At 51.0% G+C, this 18,689-nt stretch overlaps 1 protein-coding gene across 1 annotated transcript; it reads right to left on the bottom strand.

The window, feature by feature from the left end:
• Window positions 1-57: 57 nt before the first annotated feature.
• Adora2b (adenosine A2b receptor) lies at window positions 58-18,088 on the bottom strand. Its single transcript, XM_021177225.2, has 2 exons — window positions 17,667-18,088; window positions 58-1,503 (listed from the first exon to the last, which is right to left on the bottom strand). Exons 1-2 carry the CDS (start codon window positions 17,999-18,001, stop codon window positions 840-842), a joined length of 999 nt encoding a protein of 332 aa, XP_021032884.1. The 5' UTR covers window positions 18,002-18,088; the 3' UTR covers window positions 58-839.
• Window positions 18,089-18,689: the final 601 nt, after the last annotated feature.

An 18,689-nucleotide genomic window follows, 5' to 3' on the forward strand; every position in this document is an offset into this window, starting at 1 on the left:
GCTGATCGAGAGACTCGGACGCAGTCTGAGCCACCTCTTTCAAAGGCCTCAGGGTCAGGAAGGTGCAGACAGTGCACACACGAAGTGCAAGAAGCCAGTGCGTGCTGGGAATCACCTTTTAAAGTTTATTTCTCTGGGTGCAATACACAATTCGGTGATTTTGCTTAGTAAAATTTTCACACTTTAGGTCCCAATAAACTTTAATGTGGGAGAGAAGCAAAACCCAGTACCTAGCTCTAAAGCAGGGTTCCAGTAGAGGAAGGACTTCGTTTCTCCAGTTTCTACCTCTAGTGTTTTGTGTACAGGGAAAATACTGAACTTAAATTGTTTTGTTATTATAATTCTACTTCAAAGCTTAGGATAGTATCATTCCCTAAATTAATACGACTGTATCTTGACTTAAGATTTATACTTCAGTTTTCTGAGTTGCTGCCCCAGGAACAAGTATACATTAGTAGAGCCAACTTTTATTTTTCTATTCCTGTAAGTGAAAAATACTTACATTATAATAGTTCACAGTGTTTCACAGTAAGGTAAGTTTCAGTCATTTTCTACCACGAATGAGGCAGATTCTTAAACAGTTTTTTGGACTCAATTCAAGCTGCCACCACCATCCACACAGTAAGAGCAGCTGAATAAATTCATAAATGTATTTGTTAGCCTCGGAGCCTCCGATTTGCATATCAGCCAGACTTGTGTAACTCCAGGCAAGCATTCAGGGGAGACAGGCCATTTGCTTGGGAGGTGCAGCTAGCTGTCTTTCACAGTGAGGATCGGCCAGTTGTATCTAGTCCCATTGTTTATTTTAAGCCTTCTTCTCCAAAAGGCCAGAGCCTAGGTCATAAGCCTAGACTGAGAGTAGACTGTGCCCCAGCCTGCCCACTCCCACCCTTGGTCTCGGCCTGGCAGAGAACATATTTGGAGATGATCTTGTGGAAACTGTAGCGGAAGTCTCGGTTCCTGTAGGCATAGACAATGGGGTTGACAACTGAATTGGCATGTGACAGGAGGATGGCCACATTCATCACCCACTTGGGCTTGTCCTTGGCCAGGGCTGGGTGGAAGAGGGTGATACAGTTGATGGCATGCACTGGGAGCCAACACAGAGCAAAAATGCCCACGATCATAGCCAGTGACTTGGCTGCGTGGATCTCCCGCTGGAGCGTGGTCCTGGAGTGCTCCATCAGTTCCATGCGCTGAAGCTGCTTGCAGGCCACCATGAAGATTTTGATGTAGATCACCAGCATTATGAGCAGTGGAGGAAGGACACACCCAAAGAAGTTGAAATACACCATGTAGCTCATGGGGACCACATTCTCAAAGAGACACTTCACAGGGCAGCAGCTTTTATTCGAGATGCCATCCCCCAGTTCTGTGCAGTTGCTGGTGGCACTGTCTTTACTGTTCCACCCCAGGAACGGAGTCAATCCAATGCCGAAGGCAAGGACCCAGAGGACAGCAATGATCCCTCTCGCTCGTGTCCCAGTGACCAAACCTTTATACCTGTTCAAGAGAACATCATCTGTTATTGGTCATTTGACAGCATTCCTTGACCCAAGGTCCGCCCCTGCTGGTGTCCCACGGGCCTTTAGCCTTGGAGGTTCACCCTTGGGGTGCCATGGCCATCACCTAACACTGGAGACTCGACACGGGACCAGGCGTCAACTCTGCTGCAGCAAGCGCTATAAGACTATCATTTTTAGCCAGGTGTGGTGGCGCACGCCTTTAGTCCTAGCACTCAGGAGGCAGAGGCAGGGGCTCTCTCGTGTGAGTTCCAGGACAGCCAGCACTATGAAGAGAGACCTTACTTAAAAAACCAAACCAAACCAAACCAAAAAAAAAAAAAAAAAAGACTCATTCTTGAGTCAGTACTCATTTCTGTTCAGTGATGGTGATATGTCTTAGAGGCCCCTTTTTAATAGCCTCAGCACTGGGTAAGTTCAGATCTCCTGTAAGGTGCTGTTGGATTGTTGAGATCAGAACGTGCACAAAAACAAAAACAGAACAAACAAACAAAAAACCAAAACCCCAGCATCTTAAGGGACATGCACGTGAAGCCTAATTCACAAGGTGACACTTGAACAAGGGTTCAAGGAGCCGGACTTTGGCGGCACTACCCGTAGCTTTTGACAAGAATCACTTCTCTCAATACCAAAACTTTGCTGCAGAACTGGTTGTAGTAGATGCACAGCTGCAGTCCCCTCGTCAGGAGGCTGAGGCAGGGGTTCCCGAGTCGGAGGTCAGCTGAAGCCATAAAGCACTAGCTTATCGAGAACAAAAGAAAACCAGCCTTCAGTCTCTGCAGATGAATGGCTGGCTTCACTGCTGACGACGGCTGGAACACAGGTCTGTTAATGCCTCATCTACAGAAAGCTGCTGAGACTTAGGAAATCAACACTGATAACGGGCCCTTAATCTGTTACATACATTTCCCCTCAACTATAAGGACAACCACCTGAGGACAGACCATATCCTGTTGAACTGGCATTCCCGGGACCTAGCATGGTGCCCAGTATCTAGTTCAGTTCTCAAAGCAGAGCCATTGTGAAAACATCCCTCATTTGCTACCTGCTAGCAATAGCTCTGCGGCAACTGTGTGCTAGGAATACCCAACTCAGCGGCCTGGACAGGCCAGAGAACCAGTACAGTTAGCAGAAGAAGCCAGCTGCGACCTGCTTCATGCACAGTGATCTAATGATCGTTTGTCTTTGCCACTTCCTCTCATCAGTGGGCAGCTCAGTCCTACAGGACAGCCTGCTGGGCGCAGCTGCTCACCCCATTTTTCTTGGCTACGGATGAAACCCTCTTAAAAATGTGTTTCCTTGCCAGCGCCTCACCAGGGATGTCAATAGCACAGTATCTGCAGGGTAACAAAAAGCCCCACAAAAGCTAATCATTCAGAAGACTGTCCATGAGGTAGCCTGGGCTACAGCTCTGCTTCTGACCATTATTATTATTATTATTTTTAATGTATTTATTTTACGTGTGCCGATGTTCTGCCTGCATGTGTGTCTGTGTGAGGTGTCAGGAGCTTCAGGACTGGAGTTACAGACAGCTGTGAGCTGCCATACGGGTGCTTCCCCACATGGGGGGCCTGGGACCTCTGGAACAGCAGTCAGTGCTCTTAACCACTGAGCCATATCTCTAGCCCCTAGACTATTAATTTAGTCCCATTGATTACAGGCCAGCCTTGGTGGGATATTTGGGATAAGCAAATCCTAGCATTTTCCATTCTCTGTCAGTGACTGGTCTAAGTCGGGTAGTGAGATCTTATGGCCAGTAAGCAAGTCTGCACGGGACCGCCAAGAAAGTCTAACTTCCCGACAGGAGAGCCACCCATGAGAAGAGCTCTGCCCTTTGCCGACCACCCCTACCCTGCTGCTTCTGAAACTTTCGTGACAGGCTGATAGCCACAGCCTCAGCAGCCATCTTGTGACCATGAGGGTCAAAGGAAAGACAAAACTTTTATCAGAGGAGAGGGAAGGAAAGAGCCTAGGTCCTTTACGACACCTTTGAATGCCGAGACCCTCATAGCTCTGTGTTCTTGTTTCAGGAAATTAAGGGACTACGGATAGAGCTCGAGCTCGTTTGGTAGAGTTGTTAAGCATGCATAAACCCCTAGGTTTGATCCCAGCATCACAGAAACAGGGTGTGGTGGCATATATATATGTAATCCCAACACTCAGGAGAAAGAAGTAAAAGAATCAGAAAGACAGGGACATCCTTGGCTATATAGAAAATTCAAGGCCATCTTGAGCTACTTGCAACTCTGTCTGGGGAGAGTGGGAAAAGGCAATTTGGCAGCACAAATTGGTAAGAAATGCTGAGAAGGACAGGCAAGAGATTGTGAGTTCAAGACCAAGTCAGGCTACCTCACAGAAAGACAAGACACAGAGAGGGAAGGGTATGGGAATTAAATGTCTCATTGCAGATATGCCTATTGGGTCCTTGCTCCTGGCACTATACCATGGTTTCTTGTTTTACTTCCTTTTAAAAGGCAGTATTAGGACCAACAAGCAGCTCAGCAGATGATGGCGCTCACTGCCCAGCCTGGCAGCCTGAGTTCCACCCCAGGACCCACATGGTGGAAGGAGAGAACCAGGCCCTTCAGATTCTCCTCTGACCTACACACCATGTTGTGCCCCTGCATACTCAAACACAAATCAAATAAATATCCTTTAAAAGAAATAGAAGCAGTGTTCGTGGAAATAGCTTCCCACTGTAATTCACAACAACGGGAATCCATTCACATCTGAACTTCTCAAAACACTGAATCCTGCACACGTGAAGAAGTTTCATGCCAGACTGTCTTGGATAAGGAAAAGAGCCAACTGTATCAGGGAAGCAGCAGGGGACAGCTGACCCTGTGGGCCCTGTCCTCACATCCCATTGTTTGCACTCCACCTTTGTCCTGTGCATTCTGCTAGGAACCAGAAACCTAAACTCTGCCCTCATAGAACATTACCTCATAGAAGAGAGAGAGAGTAAACACACACACACGCACACAAGCACACACGAATGTCCTGGAGTGGGTTCAACCCTTTTAAAATGGTAACTTGCTATATCACAATAGCAATAACCAACCTAAGATACAAACAGGGTAAGCATCAGTGTAAGACACCCTGGAAGCTCTCAGTGGAGATCTAGTGAATGAGAGGGAGCAGAAACGTGAACAGCGAGAGGATTCCAGGCAAAACAGCCCTCACTCGGGATTTGAGAAAGGGCCAGTTTGCAGACTCGGAGCCTTGGGAGACGTGGAAGCTGGAAAGGGGCACTGTCCATGTTGTGGAGTCATCAGGCCACAGTGACCGAATTTCAGGAGAACAAGAGGAGACAGAGAAGCTATTTCAAAATTCAAGAAAATGCTCCCTGGGACCAGGATTTCAGCCCAGATGATGTAATGGATCCTGGAAACAGAAGCAACAGGCCTTGAAGGTGGATTAGACAGAAGATGGGGAGGAGCCAAGGTTGATGCGTGGTTTCTAGGGGGTTTTCCCCCATATCCCAATGTTCACAGAAACAGATGATTAAGGGCTAGAGGCACGAAGATTAAGGTCATGGGAAGAATGATATTAGTTAGTTGATGACGATGATCCCTAGAGAAGATGCAGAAAGAACAGGGTGGTGGGTGTGATGGTGTGCCTGTAATCCTAGCATGTGGGAGGTGGGGACAGGAAGATCAGGAGTTGGAGGCTAATATAAGCTATTCCCAACCCCCACCATCCCCCCAAAGAAAGGTCGGGTCTGAAAAGCTAAGGCTGAGAAGGCAGAAGGATGCAGGGCCCGTGTGCAGAAATGCTGCCTGTGGGGTGACAGAAGGGTAACGTGGCTGGTTTTAAAGACAAAGGCTAGGTAGTGGTGACATGGGGCTGTGTCTTCTCTTAGGACTGCTGTCCCTTCCCAAGGCTGAGGAAGGAGAGGAGGAGCGCTCGCCAGGCAAACAGTGACATGAAATGGTCTTTGCGTCCTTGGTGGTGCTACGAGGTGGAGGCTGGGACTGTGGAAGTGGGAGCTGAGAAGGGGGAGGAACAGTGAGGGAGAGGAGGGACAGATCGGAGCACCCAGGCTGGGCGAGTGATCAAGTGTCCAATGACAGCAGCAGTAAAACAGAAACGCCCAGGAAGCCAGAGTAAGACAGACCAGAGAAAGACGTCCATGCTTACAGGGGCGCGGGTGAGGTCAGAAGAGAAGGCAAGTCCCTGCCTGAGGTTTAGGGGTCAGTGGCCAGTAGGTAAGGGAGGAGCCTCCCTGGGGAAGGGAAGAAAATCTCTGGGAGCTAGATGGTGGAGGGGAGAGGTGGGGAGGAGTGGTAATGCTCAGACAGTGATTGGGAAGGCGAGGTGGGACCTTGAGCCCTGAGCTAGAGGAAAATACATAGCACTGTAGCTTGAAAGTCAGTTATCTTCCGAGGATCAAGATACTTAGCTAAAGATGAAGTATACCCATTTCGTTTGTAATGCACCAGTGATACTTGGGCGTGCGTTCATTGCGTTGATTTCTCCATGCAGACCCTAACTGCTCCCTAATCGTCAGTGTTCCAGGCTACGAGCCTTTGAACCACACAACCAGACCTAATTTGAGACAAGTGCCGGCATCCACCCCTCAGCAAACAAACTCTAGTGGCACAGCACACATGCCTCTTCTCTCTGAGCACACTCTGCCCTGAAACTTACAAATCCCTCTAACCCAAGCCTCATGGGAAGGAGTCTGCTTGCCCAGGCTACAGGTATGGAAAAGAAGGCTCAGAGCTTAAATGATTTGCCCACTACCACTAAATCACAGCAACACGAAGCCCACTAAATTGATGCCAGTGTTGCCCAAAGTGGTTACTTTCCATCTGGGTACCCCTAGCCCTTCGGGGCTCATCTTACAATCCCAGTTCCCCTTCTTCTGTTACCCACTCATGTGTCAGACACTAGTTTCTTCCCCCTGGCATGGGAGCCACTTGCCAAGTCCTGGAGGGGGAATCAGAGGAAAGGGCCTCTACCATCCTCTAAGGCAGTAGTTTTCAACCTGTGGGTCGAGACCCCTTCTGGAATCAAAGGATCCTTTCACAGAGATCTCCTAAGACCATCGGAAAACACAGAGATTTGCATTAAGGTTCATAACAGTAGTAAAATTATAGTTATGAAGTAGCGAATGAAATGCTATGGCTGGGGTCAGAACAATATGAGGAACTGTACTAAAGGGTTACAGCATCAGGAAGCTTGAGAATCACTGGTCTGGAAAGAGAGCTGCAGGCTCTTCACTTAGCTGGTACAGCCATCCCGTGACAGCACACCCCAGCATGTGGACCTAAGAGCAGGAGAGAGAAAAGGCAGGTGTCCCTATGCTGGCTGGACACTAAAAGGACTGACTCTTGGGAACCCTAACATCTGAAGACTAGCCCCCAGTTATTCACAGCAGAATCTACACATGGTTCCCTGTGCACCAAGGGTCCTCAGAACATCCTCAGGTATACATTTGTGGCCATCTTCATAAAATGGTCCTGAAAGGATGCATCATTCCCGCCCCTAGTCCTTGTGCCAATCCGTGTTCTGCTATGGGGGTGGGGTTGGGGGTTGGGGACAGCCAGGGCAGCACTGAGGCTAGGATGCCTTCCTCCAGACCATGACAGGAACAGGTAGGAGGAGCGAGTTCCAATCAAGGCAGGAACAAGCCCAGCCTGCATGGCCCACATTAAAGGGTTGCCCTGAGAAAGCGCTCAGAGACTCTGGCAAATGGTCACGGGCTCTCTGCTGTGTCCTGAGCGGTGCACGGATCTCCCTTATAAAGCTCATTAGCTAAGGGGATTGGTAGACAGAGCCACACAAAAAAATGTGTGATTGCTGATTACATAATGAATGGACTGGGGGGAGGGGGGAAGGCTGGGCCGAGGCTACAGAGCAAGCACAGGCCTTCTGGGACAGCATTCTGCTCAAACCAGGCCACCAGCTCTCAGGAAGCTTCTGGCCTGGTCTGAGCCCCTGAGCAGTGGCACAGCCTGGGCCATGCAGCCTGAGCCCTCTCATAAACAGGGACTCAGAGCCTAGCCCCAAGCTGCAGCTGCGTGTGACTTAACCCAGGTTTAGTAAGCACTTTCTGGGGCTGAGGAGCTGGGGTGAGACTTTACATTAATGACAGAGCACTTCCTGCGCGCACTGAGTGGACACACGCTGAGGCCGGCCACTGCCTCTAAAGCTGCTGAGGAATAGCTTTCTTCATATTTATTCTTGCCCACAAGTTCCATTCCTTAGTAAATGCAAACATTTCTGGTCGGGCGTGGTGGCGCACGCCTTTAATCCCAGCACTTGGGAGGCAGAGGCAGGTGGATTTCTGAGTTCGAGGCCAGCCTGGTCTACAGAGTGAGTTCCAGGACAGCCAGGGCTACACAGAGAAACCCTGTCTCGAAAAACCAAAAAAAAAAAAGATGTAAAAAAACCCATTTCTGTTGTTTGGGTTTTCGTTTTGTTTTGTGACAGTCTTATTTTGTCCAGACTGTCCTGGAACTCAATATGTAGCCCAGGTTAGCCTCAAACCTAGAGTGACTATTTATTTATTTATTTATTTATTGCCTCAACTTCCTGAATACTGGAAGATGTGAGAGGCCAGCCCAACATGGGCAGTGCTCCCCCTGGGCAGGTGGTCCTGGGTGTTTAGGAAAGCAGACTGAACAAGCTACTAAGCAGTGTCCCTCCGTGGAAGTCTGCTTCCAGGTTCCTGGTTCCAGGTTTCTGCTCTTGACTTCCCTCTGTGATGGACTGAATATAAGCTGGAAGATGAACTAAACTTTTTCCTGGCTACATGGAGAACCCCTGTCTCAAAGAACAGAGAGGGAAGGGGTTTGGGGGGCCCTTTCCTCCTCAAGTTGGTCTGGGTCACAGTTTTTATTACAGCAATAGAGGACAAACTAGAACAATTGTCAAACTTGGGATAAGTGACATCTGAATGTTTGCACCTGGAGGGGAGGCTGATGTCTGACATCACCTAGGAGCCTGAGAGTTTCGAGAGAGGCCCCAGGTAAGGCCACACTGCCAACCAAGAGACTGAACACTAAAGAGCTTGAAGCCAGAGCCGGACCCACATCCAGTTGTGAAGCAGGCTATATTGCTAACGACGTCTGGAAATGCTAGAGAGAGAAGAGCCCTAGTCTTCTGGAGCATGGCTAATCAGCCCACCAATCTCTGCTTCTTCCAGCTTTTCCCATAAGCCTCTCAGGACATTCCATATAGGATTCTGATCTACTGACCACAAGCCGGTCCATCCACAGGGTAGCAACAGCTTAACAGGCTACAAATAGCAAATAGCTGCAAAGTTGCAGGGAACTGCCAAGGAACCCCAGGACTCACAAGCAGACAGTCACTCTAAGAGACACAGTGTGTCACAAGGACGAATCAGCAGGGAAACAGAGTACCTAACATTCCAGGCCGGGAGGCATGAGCAGAGGCCTCAGAACATTAAGTTCCAAGAGGTGAGGGGTCCTGGAATCCAGGGCAGACACAGGGGAGGGAGGATGGGGGAGGCAGTAATGGGTGGACCCGAGGCCCTGGGACTGAGTGAGCAGGCACAGATGCAGAAACAGTGTTGAAATCGGCAAAGGAGCCAGATGTCCCACACAGAAAGTCACTGGGAAGCTTGTGGCTGGTGGGCCTGAAGCTATATAGGCAGTAAACCAAAGAAGGGGCATTGGGCTGTAAGAGGGAGGGCCTCCATAGAGTCGGAGAAGAGTCAGTGCTGGGCTCCGACAAAACAGGAGAGAAGAACCCAAACAGGGGAGGTCTGGTGAGCCCCAACCATAGTTCACACTCAACTACACTTCCCAGCCTGTGGGTTCAACCCAGGTCTGAAGCACACTGGGCCACGAGCTCCCAGATACCTCTTCCTGCATCCCACCTTTCAAAGCAGCACCATACAGATGCCCAGGAATCTGGGAGTTGCCCTGGGCTTCCTCTTCTCTCCAACCAAATTTTACCCGTGTCACCAAGCCCTGGTGAACCTGACTCCTACATTCTCTTATTCGGCTACAAGCACACCACTTAACACTATCCGTTAGGTCTGCCAGTCCTCCATGACCAGTCACTCACAATCTATAGTAACGGCACCCACACTCCCACCTAGCCTACCCCCGACCAGCCATGCTGGTAGGCCTGGCTCACTAGCTGGATGTGGGTCCATCTCTGGCTTCAGGCTCTTTGCCATCCTGGTCTCCTGGTTGGTGGTGTGACTTTGCCTCTCTTTGCCTATTCTCTCCAGGTACAAATGGTCAGCTGTCATTTATCTCTAATATGCCATCTCTATGGCCTCTGCCACAATCACGAGTCCTTTCTCCCTTGCCTGGATTACACCTGGCTTTCCTACATGATCTTGTCCCTTTCAGTCTATCCAGCTGTCCGCCATAGTGGCTTTAAAATGAAGATCTACCATAACTAAATTCCTAACTAAAATTCTACCCTTGAGGGGCTGGAGAGACGACTCAGTAGTTGAGGCCACTAGCTGCTTTTGTAGAGGATCCAGGTTCACACCTACATGGCTGCGAACAACCCTCTGAATCCCAATTCCAAGGGATTCAACATCCTCTTCTAGATTTGGCAGGCATCAAGCATGAATGTGGTGCACATACATACATGCAGGCAAAATATATAAACACATAAGATTAAAATAAAAGTTAAAAAAATTAAAATCTACATTTGCACCAGGCACGGTAGTAACACGTCTGTAATCCCAGCTCCTGGGAGGAAGAGGCAAGGGGAGTCTGAGTTTCAGGTCCAGCCTAAGCCACACAAGGAGACCCTGTGTGTCTCTGTCTCTCTCCCTCACACTCATATACACAAAAGAGCGAAGGTCATACCATCCCGGGTTGGGAGGCAGCTCCCGGGTACCAAGCTTACCGAGCATCTTGCAGCCCAACACCCATAAACCACATGTGCTGTCACACACCTGTAACTCCAGCACCCAGGAACAGGAGGAAATGAGAGGTGAGCCCAAGGCCAGCCTGGGCTAGGAGGCACCATCTCTAAAGAAATAAGTAAATAATTCTACATTGGCCTACGAGTCTCACCTAGTTATCTTGACTCACAAAACCACAATGAACCAACCGGAAAAACACAAAAATAAATTCATAATCATACTAAAAACAGAATTGGAGGCAATCAGAGAACAAAGAGATTCGGTGAGTTTCTACAGAAACAAGGTGGTGGACCAGGAGTCTTCACTTGGAAATGCAAATAGTGGGGATGGAGGCTCCAGTCTGACAACCAGCAGGGACTAGAAAGGTATTTAGAACACTGCCTCGAGTCCCAGGTGCTGCGGCCTCTCTCCCTATCCCGTCCTGAGCTTGAGATCCAGCCAATGGAGGAAGGGTAGGGACATTTTGACTATGTCCACTCTTCCAATGAAAGATTCCAAACCCACTGAATCCAACAACCTTTCTAAAAGTCAACCCTAGCCAAGCATGGTGGCATACTCTCATAAGCCCAGCCACTTGGGAGGTAGAGACAAGAGGATCGGAAGTTTGAGTCTAGCCTGGGCTATGTGAGCTATCCTTTCTCAGCAAGCCTGATTGACCTGAGTTCAATCCCTGGGATCTACGTGGTAGGAGGAGAGAACCGACTCTGGCAAGTTGTCCTTTGCCCTCATGTGAGCACCCTGGCGTGTATACACAAGCACAAATAAGTAAATATAAAGAAGATGGTGGCACACAACCAAGGGTCCATCTGGGCCAGCAGGAGGAAGTGCGGTGAGAAAACTGATTTGGGAGAACTGCTTCAAAGACACCTTCACACACACCTCCTAGGTCCTTCAGTACTGAGCCCCCACCCCCACCCCCGAACCTCTAGGACAAAATCTGAGCCTCCTAGGAAGCCTCTGGGCCCACTGTGACCTGCCTGCCCCACTCCCTACTGGTCTGCCTCCCCAGTCCCTCCCTCTGGGTTTACTATACGGTGGGAAGGGGAGCACCTTCGCGGCCAGGATAAGGTCCCACAGTCCTTCATCTCTGAGGGAGCTCTGAGCGCAAGCATGTCTGGACCAAATACAGCTGCTTCTTGCAGTCACAATGCACTTCAGCTGCCTTGCATCCTGTCTGTTGCATGCAACGCTTACAGGGCCCATGTCACAATCCACCGGTCCCCTCACTCACCTACCATTCATCAAAGAGTGCTTACAGAACCTTGGCAGTATCTGGGTTCTTTCCCTGTAGCTGTCCGCATGCTGTTTGGGGCTCCTAGGAAACCAGGCTCGTGTAGCCCTGGGTGATCCCAGGCTAACCAACAACTCATCTTTGACGTGCCTGTTCCACTGAGTTCTCAAGACTAGCTTGTGGCTGCTGTTCACAAATGGAAAACTCCAACACACAAGACAACTGAGGACATCCTTCAAACAGCTTTCGTGGGGGCACAGCAGTCCTGCCTCAGGCCAGACAGAAGAGACTGAATCCTGCTAGTGGCCATGAGGAAGGAGCCTGCAAGGCTGCAGACCCTGCGCATATGAAAGGAGTGCCCATCTTGAGAAAACATTTCCTGTCATTCTGCATTAGTCAGGATTCTCCAGAAGAACAGAACCTGGAACTTATGAACACACCACACACACAGGCACACACACATAAACACGTGTGTGTACAAACACGCAATATGTGAAGGGAATTTACAGAATGGGTTATATAGAGGCTGTGGTCCAGCTAGTCTAACAATGGCTGTCTACCAATGTAAGAGCTGAGAATCCAGCAGCCGTTCAGTCCTCAGGGCTGAATGCCTCAGCTGGTCTTCAGTGGACACTGAAGCAGTAGGCTCTAATGCCCATGAGGAGTGGACTTCTAGCAAGACTGAGAGCAAGCAGGCAAAGAGAGTCGTCATTGTCCTTCTTCCACAGCCTTTATACAGGCTGCCCGATGAAGGTGTGGCTCAGATTAAAGGTAGATTTTCCCACCTCAAATGATTTAATTAAGAAAAACTCCCTCACAGGTGTACCCAGCCACTTGGGTTTAAGGTCATTCTTGAAGTCGTCACGTTGACAACCAAGACTCGCCATCACACACTTCCCACCAGCTCATTCTCCAGATAGCTGCAGGCAGCAGCCCGTGCCCTTCAGAACTGGGTGTAGATCACGGTCTAAGGTGCAAAGCCAAGTACCATTTCCTGGCATGGCTGTCCTTGGGCCACGGCCCTTCCAGGCAAGCAGAATAGCTATAGTACATACAGTGGTTATGCCATTCTGAGCACAGACCAGGGCCTTACTCAAGAGGAGAGAGCCCATGATGACCAGAGGGACCTGTCTCCTCCCACCCCTCAGGGAGAACTGTGACACCCAGAGTGCTTTCCAACCTCATTTCTATCACCTGGACATTTCCACCATCTCCTGATAACTGCCTGATTACCTCAGGCCTGACTTCTCCTGCAGCCTGAGCCCTTCTGAGTGTGTGACCTCAGGTCCAGCCTGACTTTAAGATAGATGTGAGGGCCTCCCCAACCCAACCCACCCGCCCGCTGCCTCCCATGTTGGTCCCAATGGAGATCCCGCCAGACAAGAGCCAAGACGGCCCTTGCTGCCTCCTTTAAGGTTGTTGTTCCAGCCCTGGAGATGAAATGAGACCCCTGTATGCAAACAACAGAGGATAAACAACAAAGGAGGATAAACAAAGCAACACCCAGTTCTGGGTAACTCTGGGCATGCACTTAGAGCAGAAGCCAAGACCTGCAGGCCACACCCCAGAATCTGTAGCTACCTGCCCTCAGCTGATGGCACCTGCTGCTTGCCTGGCCCTGGCTTTCCCAGTGTCTCCAAGCCCAGTATCGTGCCATCCCTTCCAGGCCTGCCAAGGATCCTCTGACAACAATCTCCTTCACTAAAGCATACTCAGACTTGAGTCCAGGGGCTCCTGAGCAGATCAACACATTTTTTTTTTTTATTCTAAACAGATGGACCAGTTTTTCTTTAACATCTTACCAGAGAGCTCTCTATAGATCTGCCATCTCTGGCCCTCCCTCCCGTTCCATTTTGTACTGTTCTCAGAACATACATTCCTACCTCCCAGACAGAACACAGTAACACACACACACAGCCTCAGCATGGCAGAAAACAGAAAGAAGAATGAACATGGCCCTTTTATTCTGATGATCAGTAGGCACCTCTCCCTCCAAGACACCATGTCCTTCAGTACCTCTAGGAAAATGGCTGTGTCAGCCCTTCCAGGGAGTCAAGCACGGTAAAAGGAGAAACTGAGTCCAGCGAGCAGGGGAGGGAAGGCTGCCTGAGTGAGTCACCTCTGATTTGGCTAGAGTATGAAGGGGAACAGATCAGGCTCTGCAGGAGGAAGTACTCCTGTGGGAACCAACCGGAACCTGCAGAAGGATGAAGTGAGAGCCAGAGGCTGCTGCGGGCAGAGCTGTGGCTCACCTCCAGTCACCAGCACACACCCCAGCTCTGCCCTGTCTATCCTTAGCAGGGCCTACACTGGAAAGTTCCCAGCATGGGAAGTCTCCACCGGGGCAGAAGGCAGAACAGTCTGTGTGGATACCCCTCACTATAAGGACAAAGGGCAGGGCCCGAGGCGAGCAGGCTGCTCTTTTTCAAATGAGCACAAAAGCATCACTTTTTAAATGCCTAGCACTGCCTCTGGACTCCCCTTTTCACACTGCATCATCCCATCATGTTAGTAAAACCGAGGCTAGTCCATGGAAGCCAACGGCTCCTACAACGTGACACCATTGGAGCCACAGGGTCAAGCCTAAGAGTTTGTCTTGCCCAGGTAAGAACTGTGCCTAGCTAAATAAGCATTCAGTGCTGACACCCTGCCCACCCTGGGTGTCACACCCTGGGCTTCGCCTACTCACTTCTTGGCTTCCTTCAAGAGAGACACTGCCTCCTAAACAGTATATCTTTTCTTTTAATTATTTTTTAAAGTGTTGTGTGTGTGTGTGTCCAATTGTAGGTGCCCAAAGAGGCCAGAAGAAGGTTTTGAATCCCCAGGAGAAGAAAGTACAAGGTAGTTGTAAAAGTCGACCAGGGGTCGATGGGAACTGAACTCTGGTCCTCTGGCAGAGAAGTATTTGATCTTCATTCCTGTATGTATGTATGTATGTATGTATGTATGTATGTATGTAGGATATAGGATTCCCCACTGCAGCACAGGCTGTCTTGGGACTGGAACTCACTCTGTAGCCTCAATGTAGCCTCACACTAGTGATTATCTTCCCGCCTTAGGCTCCTGACTGCTGGGATCACATGCTTGACCACTACACCCCAATCCTTAGTAGGGCCTTTCTGTCCTGATGCCCACCTGTAGCTCCATGGCCCACTACACCCCAATCCTTAGTAGGGCCTTTCTGTCCTGATGCCCACCTGTAGCTCCATGGCCCACTACACCCAATCCTTAGTAGGGCCTTTCTGTCCTGATGCCCACCTGTAGCTCCATGGCCCACTACACCCCAATCCTTAGTAGGGCCTTTCTGTCCTGATGCCCACCTGTAGCTCCATGGCCCACTACACCCCAATCCTTAGTAGGGCCTTTCTGTCCTGATGCCCACCTGTAGCTCCATGGCCCACTACACCCCAATCCTTAGTAGGGCCTTTCTGTCCTGATACCCACCTGTAGCTCCATGGCCCACTACACCCCAATCCTTAGTAGGGCCTTTCTGTCCTGATGCCCACCTGTAGCTCCATGGCCCCAAGGAAGGCCTCGGAACCAACTCAGAGTTTGGGGTAACTCAGACCATATCAAAAAAAAGAGAAGCATAATTTCAAAACCTGCCTGACAGTTGGAGGTTCTCAGCTTGATGTAACAGACCCAGGTTAGATATGAATGCTGGAAGCCTATATATACTCCATCCCAGGCTCTGATCCAGGGAACTCAACTGTGCCCTGTAATCTGCATTTTTTCTTTTTTTTAGAGAAGGGTCTTGCTTGCCCAAATTAACCTTGAACTCCTGGGCTTGAGCAATCCAGCCCCTGGATTCAGCCTTCCTCCATAGCTGGAACTACAGCCACAGAATTCAGCTCAAAGCAATCTACATTTTTAGCCTGTTGTCCCTGGATTGTGCTTTGAATTGCTGAGGGCACGAGGCCCAGGACACACACCATCTCCCAGGAGGGCTGGAGAAAGGATAAGAACCCAGTACGCTTCTCAATCTACCACAGTGGTGTGGAAAGGATAGACATGCCTGGGTGTGGAAGGGGAGAGAGACTGCTGTGCACACTTCAGACCCCCGAGCACAAGCCCGGGGGTGGGAACGGGCACATTGGACTCCAAGCTGTTTTCCCTCCTTTCACCTCCGACTGGCCCCTCACCCTTAGCAAACGCAAAGAAGAAGTAAAGAACCAGTGATTCACATCTGTTTCCCCTTAAGACACCCACACCCACTTTCTTCTAGACCCGCCCAGCAAACCCCAGGACAAGAACTAACAGATTTAAACATTTATGGAACTTCCTGCTCAAGTCACGTGACCCAAGAGCTACTTGGAGCAGGTCCTGGATATTAGGCCTCTGTGTATCTGGGGCTCTTCCAGGGGCAAGCCCAAAGGGCTTCCCCTAGATGGGGCAACTCAAGCAGGGGGCGTGGGGAGGGGGATGTGACTGCTCTATGGAAAGAGTTCAAACGGCCACCAAGCACTTCCAGCGGGAGGGCAACAGACAAGTGCAGAACCACAGGAACGGAGGAAATGGAATTCTATGCAGCCGCAGGCTCTGAAATTCCTGGGCTGTAGCACACCTGATGGGATATGTGTGAAGCCTCCTGGTCAGATGCCACGGGCAGTGGATGTGGAGCAACCCACCCACACGCAAGCAGGGGCTTCCTGTACCATCTGGGACTCAAGCCACAAGCCACAGGGATCAGGCTCTTCACACCTGCCTATTATAAGAGCTTGTAGGAGCTTTTTGCCAATCAATTCCCTAAACACATTTCACCTATAAACGCCAGCTTACTACCGTCAGGATCCTCTTCTAGAAACAGCAAGGGGATCCCTTTTCACATCTCTCAAACACTGGTATCCCACACACAGCCCTGTGAGGCAGGTAGACGGCTGAGGACACAGCATTCGGAACCACAACCTCATCTACAGCATGCAGGTGACAGTGTCTGTCCTCTGGACGGTTCGAGGTTTAAACATGTACATTTAATTAGAGTTGCCAGGCACACGGTCAGAGCCCAAGGAGTTCTTGCCTTTCTTTTCCTACTCTTGTGACTCGGTTTCCTCAACTCAGCTCCAACTCTAAAGAGATCCAAAGCTCACCTCAGAAATGCTAAAGGGCCCAGGCTCTACCAAGGAGCAGCAAACTCAACTTTAAATTTATTAGCTACAAGTGGAAGCCACTTCCCCAACTGACTGACTCCCTGCCCTGGATCCTGTTTTCCCATCATGGAATAAGGACAAAGTGATTTAGGTATATTCTGAGAGCCAGCGAGCAGGGAGCCTTCACCAGTTTTCTGGGCCTCTTCAGGCTCCTGGGCACTGCAGCAGTATACAAATAAGGTTACACAATGGGCTAGAGGCTCTAAGACTGCCTTGTCAGTGTTCACTGAACCAGTAAGCACAGTAGCTCTTTAAAATGTCTGGGAATACTTTGAGCCACCGTGAAGCTAGTAGGGACCAATGTTCCTAGAGTTTTCCATCAGAGTTGAGCCTGGCTGCCTCATTTCGAAGTAGGCACATTTTAAAGCTGTGTCGTTAGACCCTATGACCCTTCTAAAAGTACCAATTCCAGCGTCTAAAGTTGCCTCGTTCTTAGCCGAGGCTTCTCCGCGTCCTTTACGCACAGGACCGCATCTGGCAGCTGCTCTGATCTGCATGCCCGACTCCCGGCAGCAGCTCTGTCTCTCCAGAGGGCCGGGAACGTCCACCAAACTTAAGGAATCTAGAGCTTCCTGAGCCCTTGGCAGGTAACTCGTCAGACGTCAGACGTGCACTTCTAAACGCCCCTAAGGGTGTCCTTATGCAGATCCCCTAAACTAGGGGCAACTAGAGCATCCCTGACTCCAAAAGGGGACCCAGTCAGTGGCCTGTTCTGCCACCCCAGGAGAGTCTTGATAGCCGGCAGAACAAGCGTGAGGGAGATGGCTGGCATCCTCCACTCCAGTGCCCAGCGTGCTCCTAACCTGGCCCATCTGGGAGTCCATAAAGTAAAACCGTGGGCCTGGAGAGGGCGCCACTCTTTAGAACTTTAACCCGGCCAAGGCAAGAAAGATTCGTCTCACCTGAGCGGGACGCGAATGGCCAGATATCGGTCGACAGCCACCGCCAAGAGGCTAAAGATGGAGCTCTGTGTGAGCACCAGCACGAAGCAGGCGAGGAAGAGGCAGCTGTGGAAGTCCGTGCAGAAGCCCAGGCTGATGGTGATGGCAAAGGGGATGGCAAAGAGTCCCACGGCCACGTCGGCCGTCGCCAGCGATACCAGAAAGTAGTTGGTGGGGGTCTGTAACGCACTCGAGGCTCCCACCGCGGCGCACACCAGCACGTTGCCCGCCACCGCCAGCGCGGCGATAACCAGCTCCAGCGCCACGTACAGCGCGTCCTGCGTCTCTAGCTGCATGGCCGGGCCAGCCGGGCCCGGGGAGTCCTCTACTGGGGTAGTGTCGGGCTCAGGACAGCTGCTAGGGTGCCGCCAGGCATGGCCACAGCGCTGAGACCGCGCGTCCCAAGCCCGGTCTGCGCCGCCCAGCCCGTGCGCTCCGGACAGGGGCGGGGGCGTGGCCTTACGGGGGCGGTGCCCATGGGCGGGCTGCCAGGAGCCGGTCTTGGCCCCGCCCCCGGCCTGGGGTCCTTGCTCCAGCTGCTCCTGAGATCGGGGAAGGATGGGTTCCCGAATTTCCTTCGGGTGGGAGCGGGACACATCCAGGAAAGAAACCTCGAAGCTTCGCCACTTCCCGCCCGAGCGCGAAGTCCCAGCCTTCACCCTGTCCCGCGCCCGATCTGCACATTCTGAACTGACGTCCTGCAAGGTGTCCATACTCCCCAGCACCCGAGTGCACCCCAGGTCCGGGCCCCGGCTTCCTCTCGGTGCTGCATTCTCCGCGCGGCCCCTAATCCACCCGACCCCGTGGTCTCCGCTGCCCCGCCGGGGTGCTCGCCAGCTCAGCCCTGCGCTCTCAAGCCCACTTATCCAAGACCGGCTTCCGCTCACTTGCGGCGCCGCCTCTTCCCAGACTCTGCCGCCTTCATCCACTCCAAGAAGGGTGCTGAGCTCCCACACCTGCGGGTGCTCTGTCCTTCCTGCCACC

Source organism: Mus caroli, unplaced genomic scaffold (genome assembly GCF_978045245.1).
Source record: "Mus caroli unplaced genomic scaffold, Mus_caroli_1 scaffold_13, whole genome shotgun sequence".
Lineage (NCBI taxonomy): Eukaryota > Metazoa > Chordata > Mammalia > Rodentia > Muridae > Mus > Mus caroli.

Bases quoted from the DNA above. Each gene is read 5' to 3' on its own strand.
- Adora2b (XM_021177225.2), bottom strand. From the start codon at position 18,001: ATGCAGCTAGAGACGCAGGACGCGCTGTACGTGGCGCTGGAGCTGGTT. The intron at 1,504-17,666 runs GTGAGACGAATC...TCTCTTGAACAG, and splicing joins GCCATTCGCGTCCCGCTCAG to GTATAAAGGTTTGGTCACTG.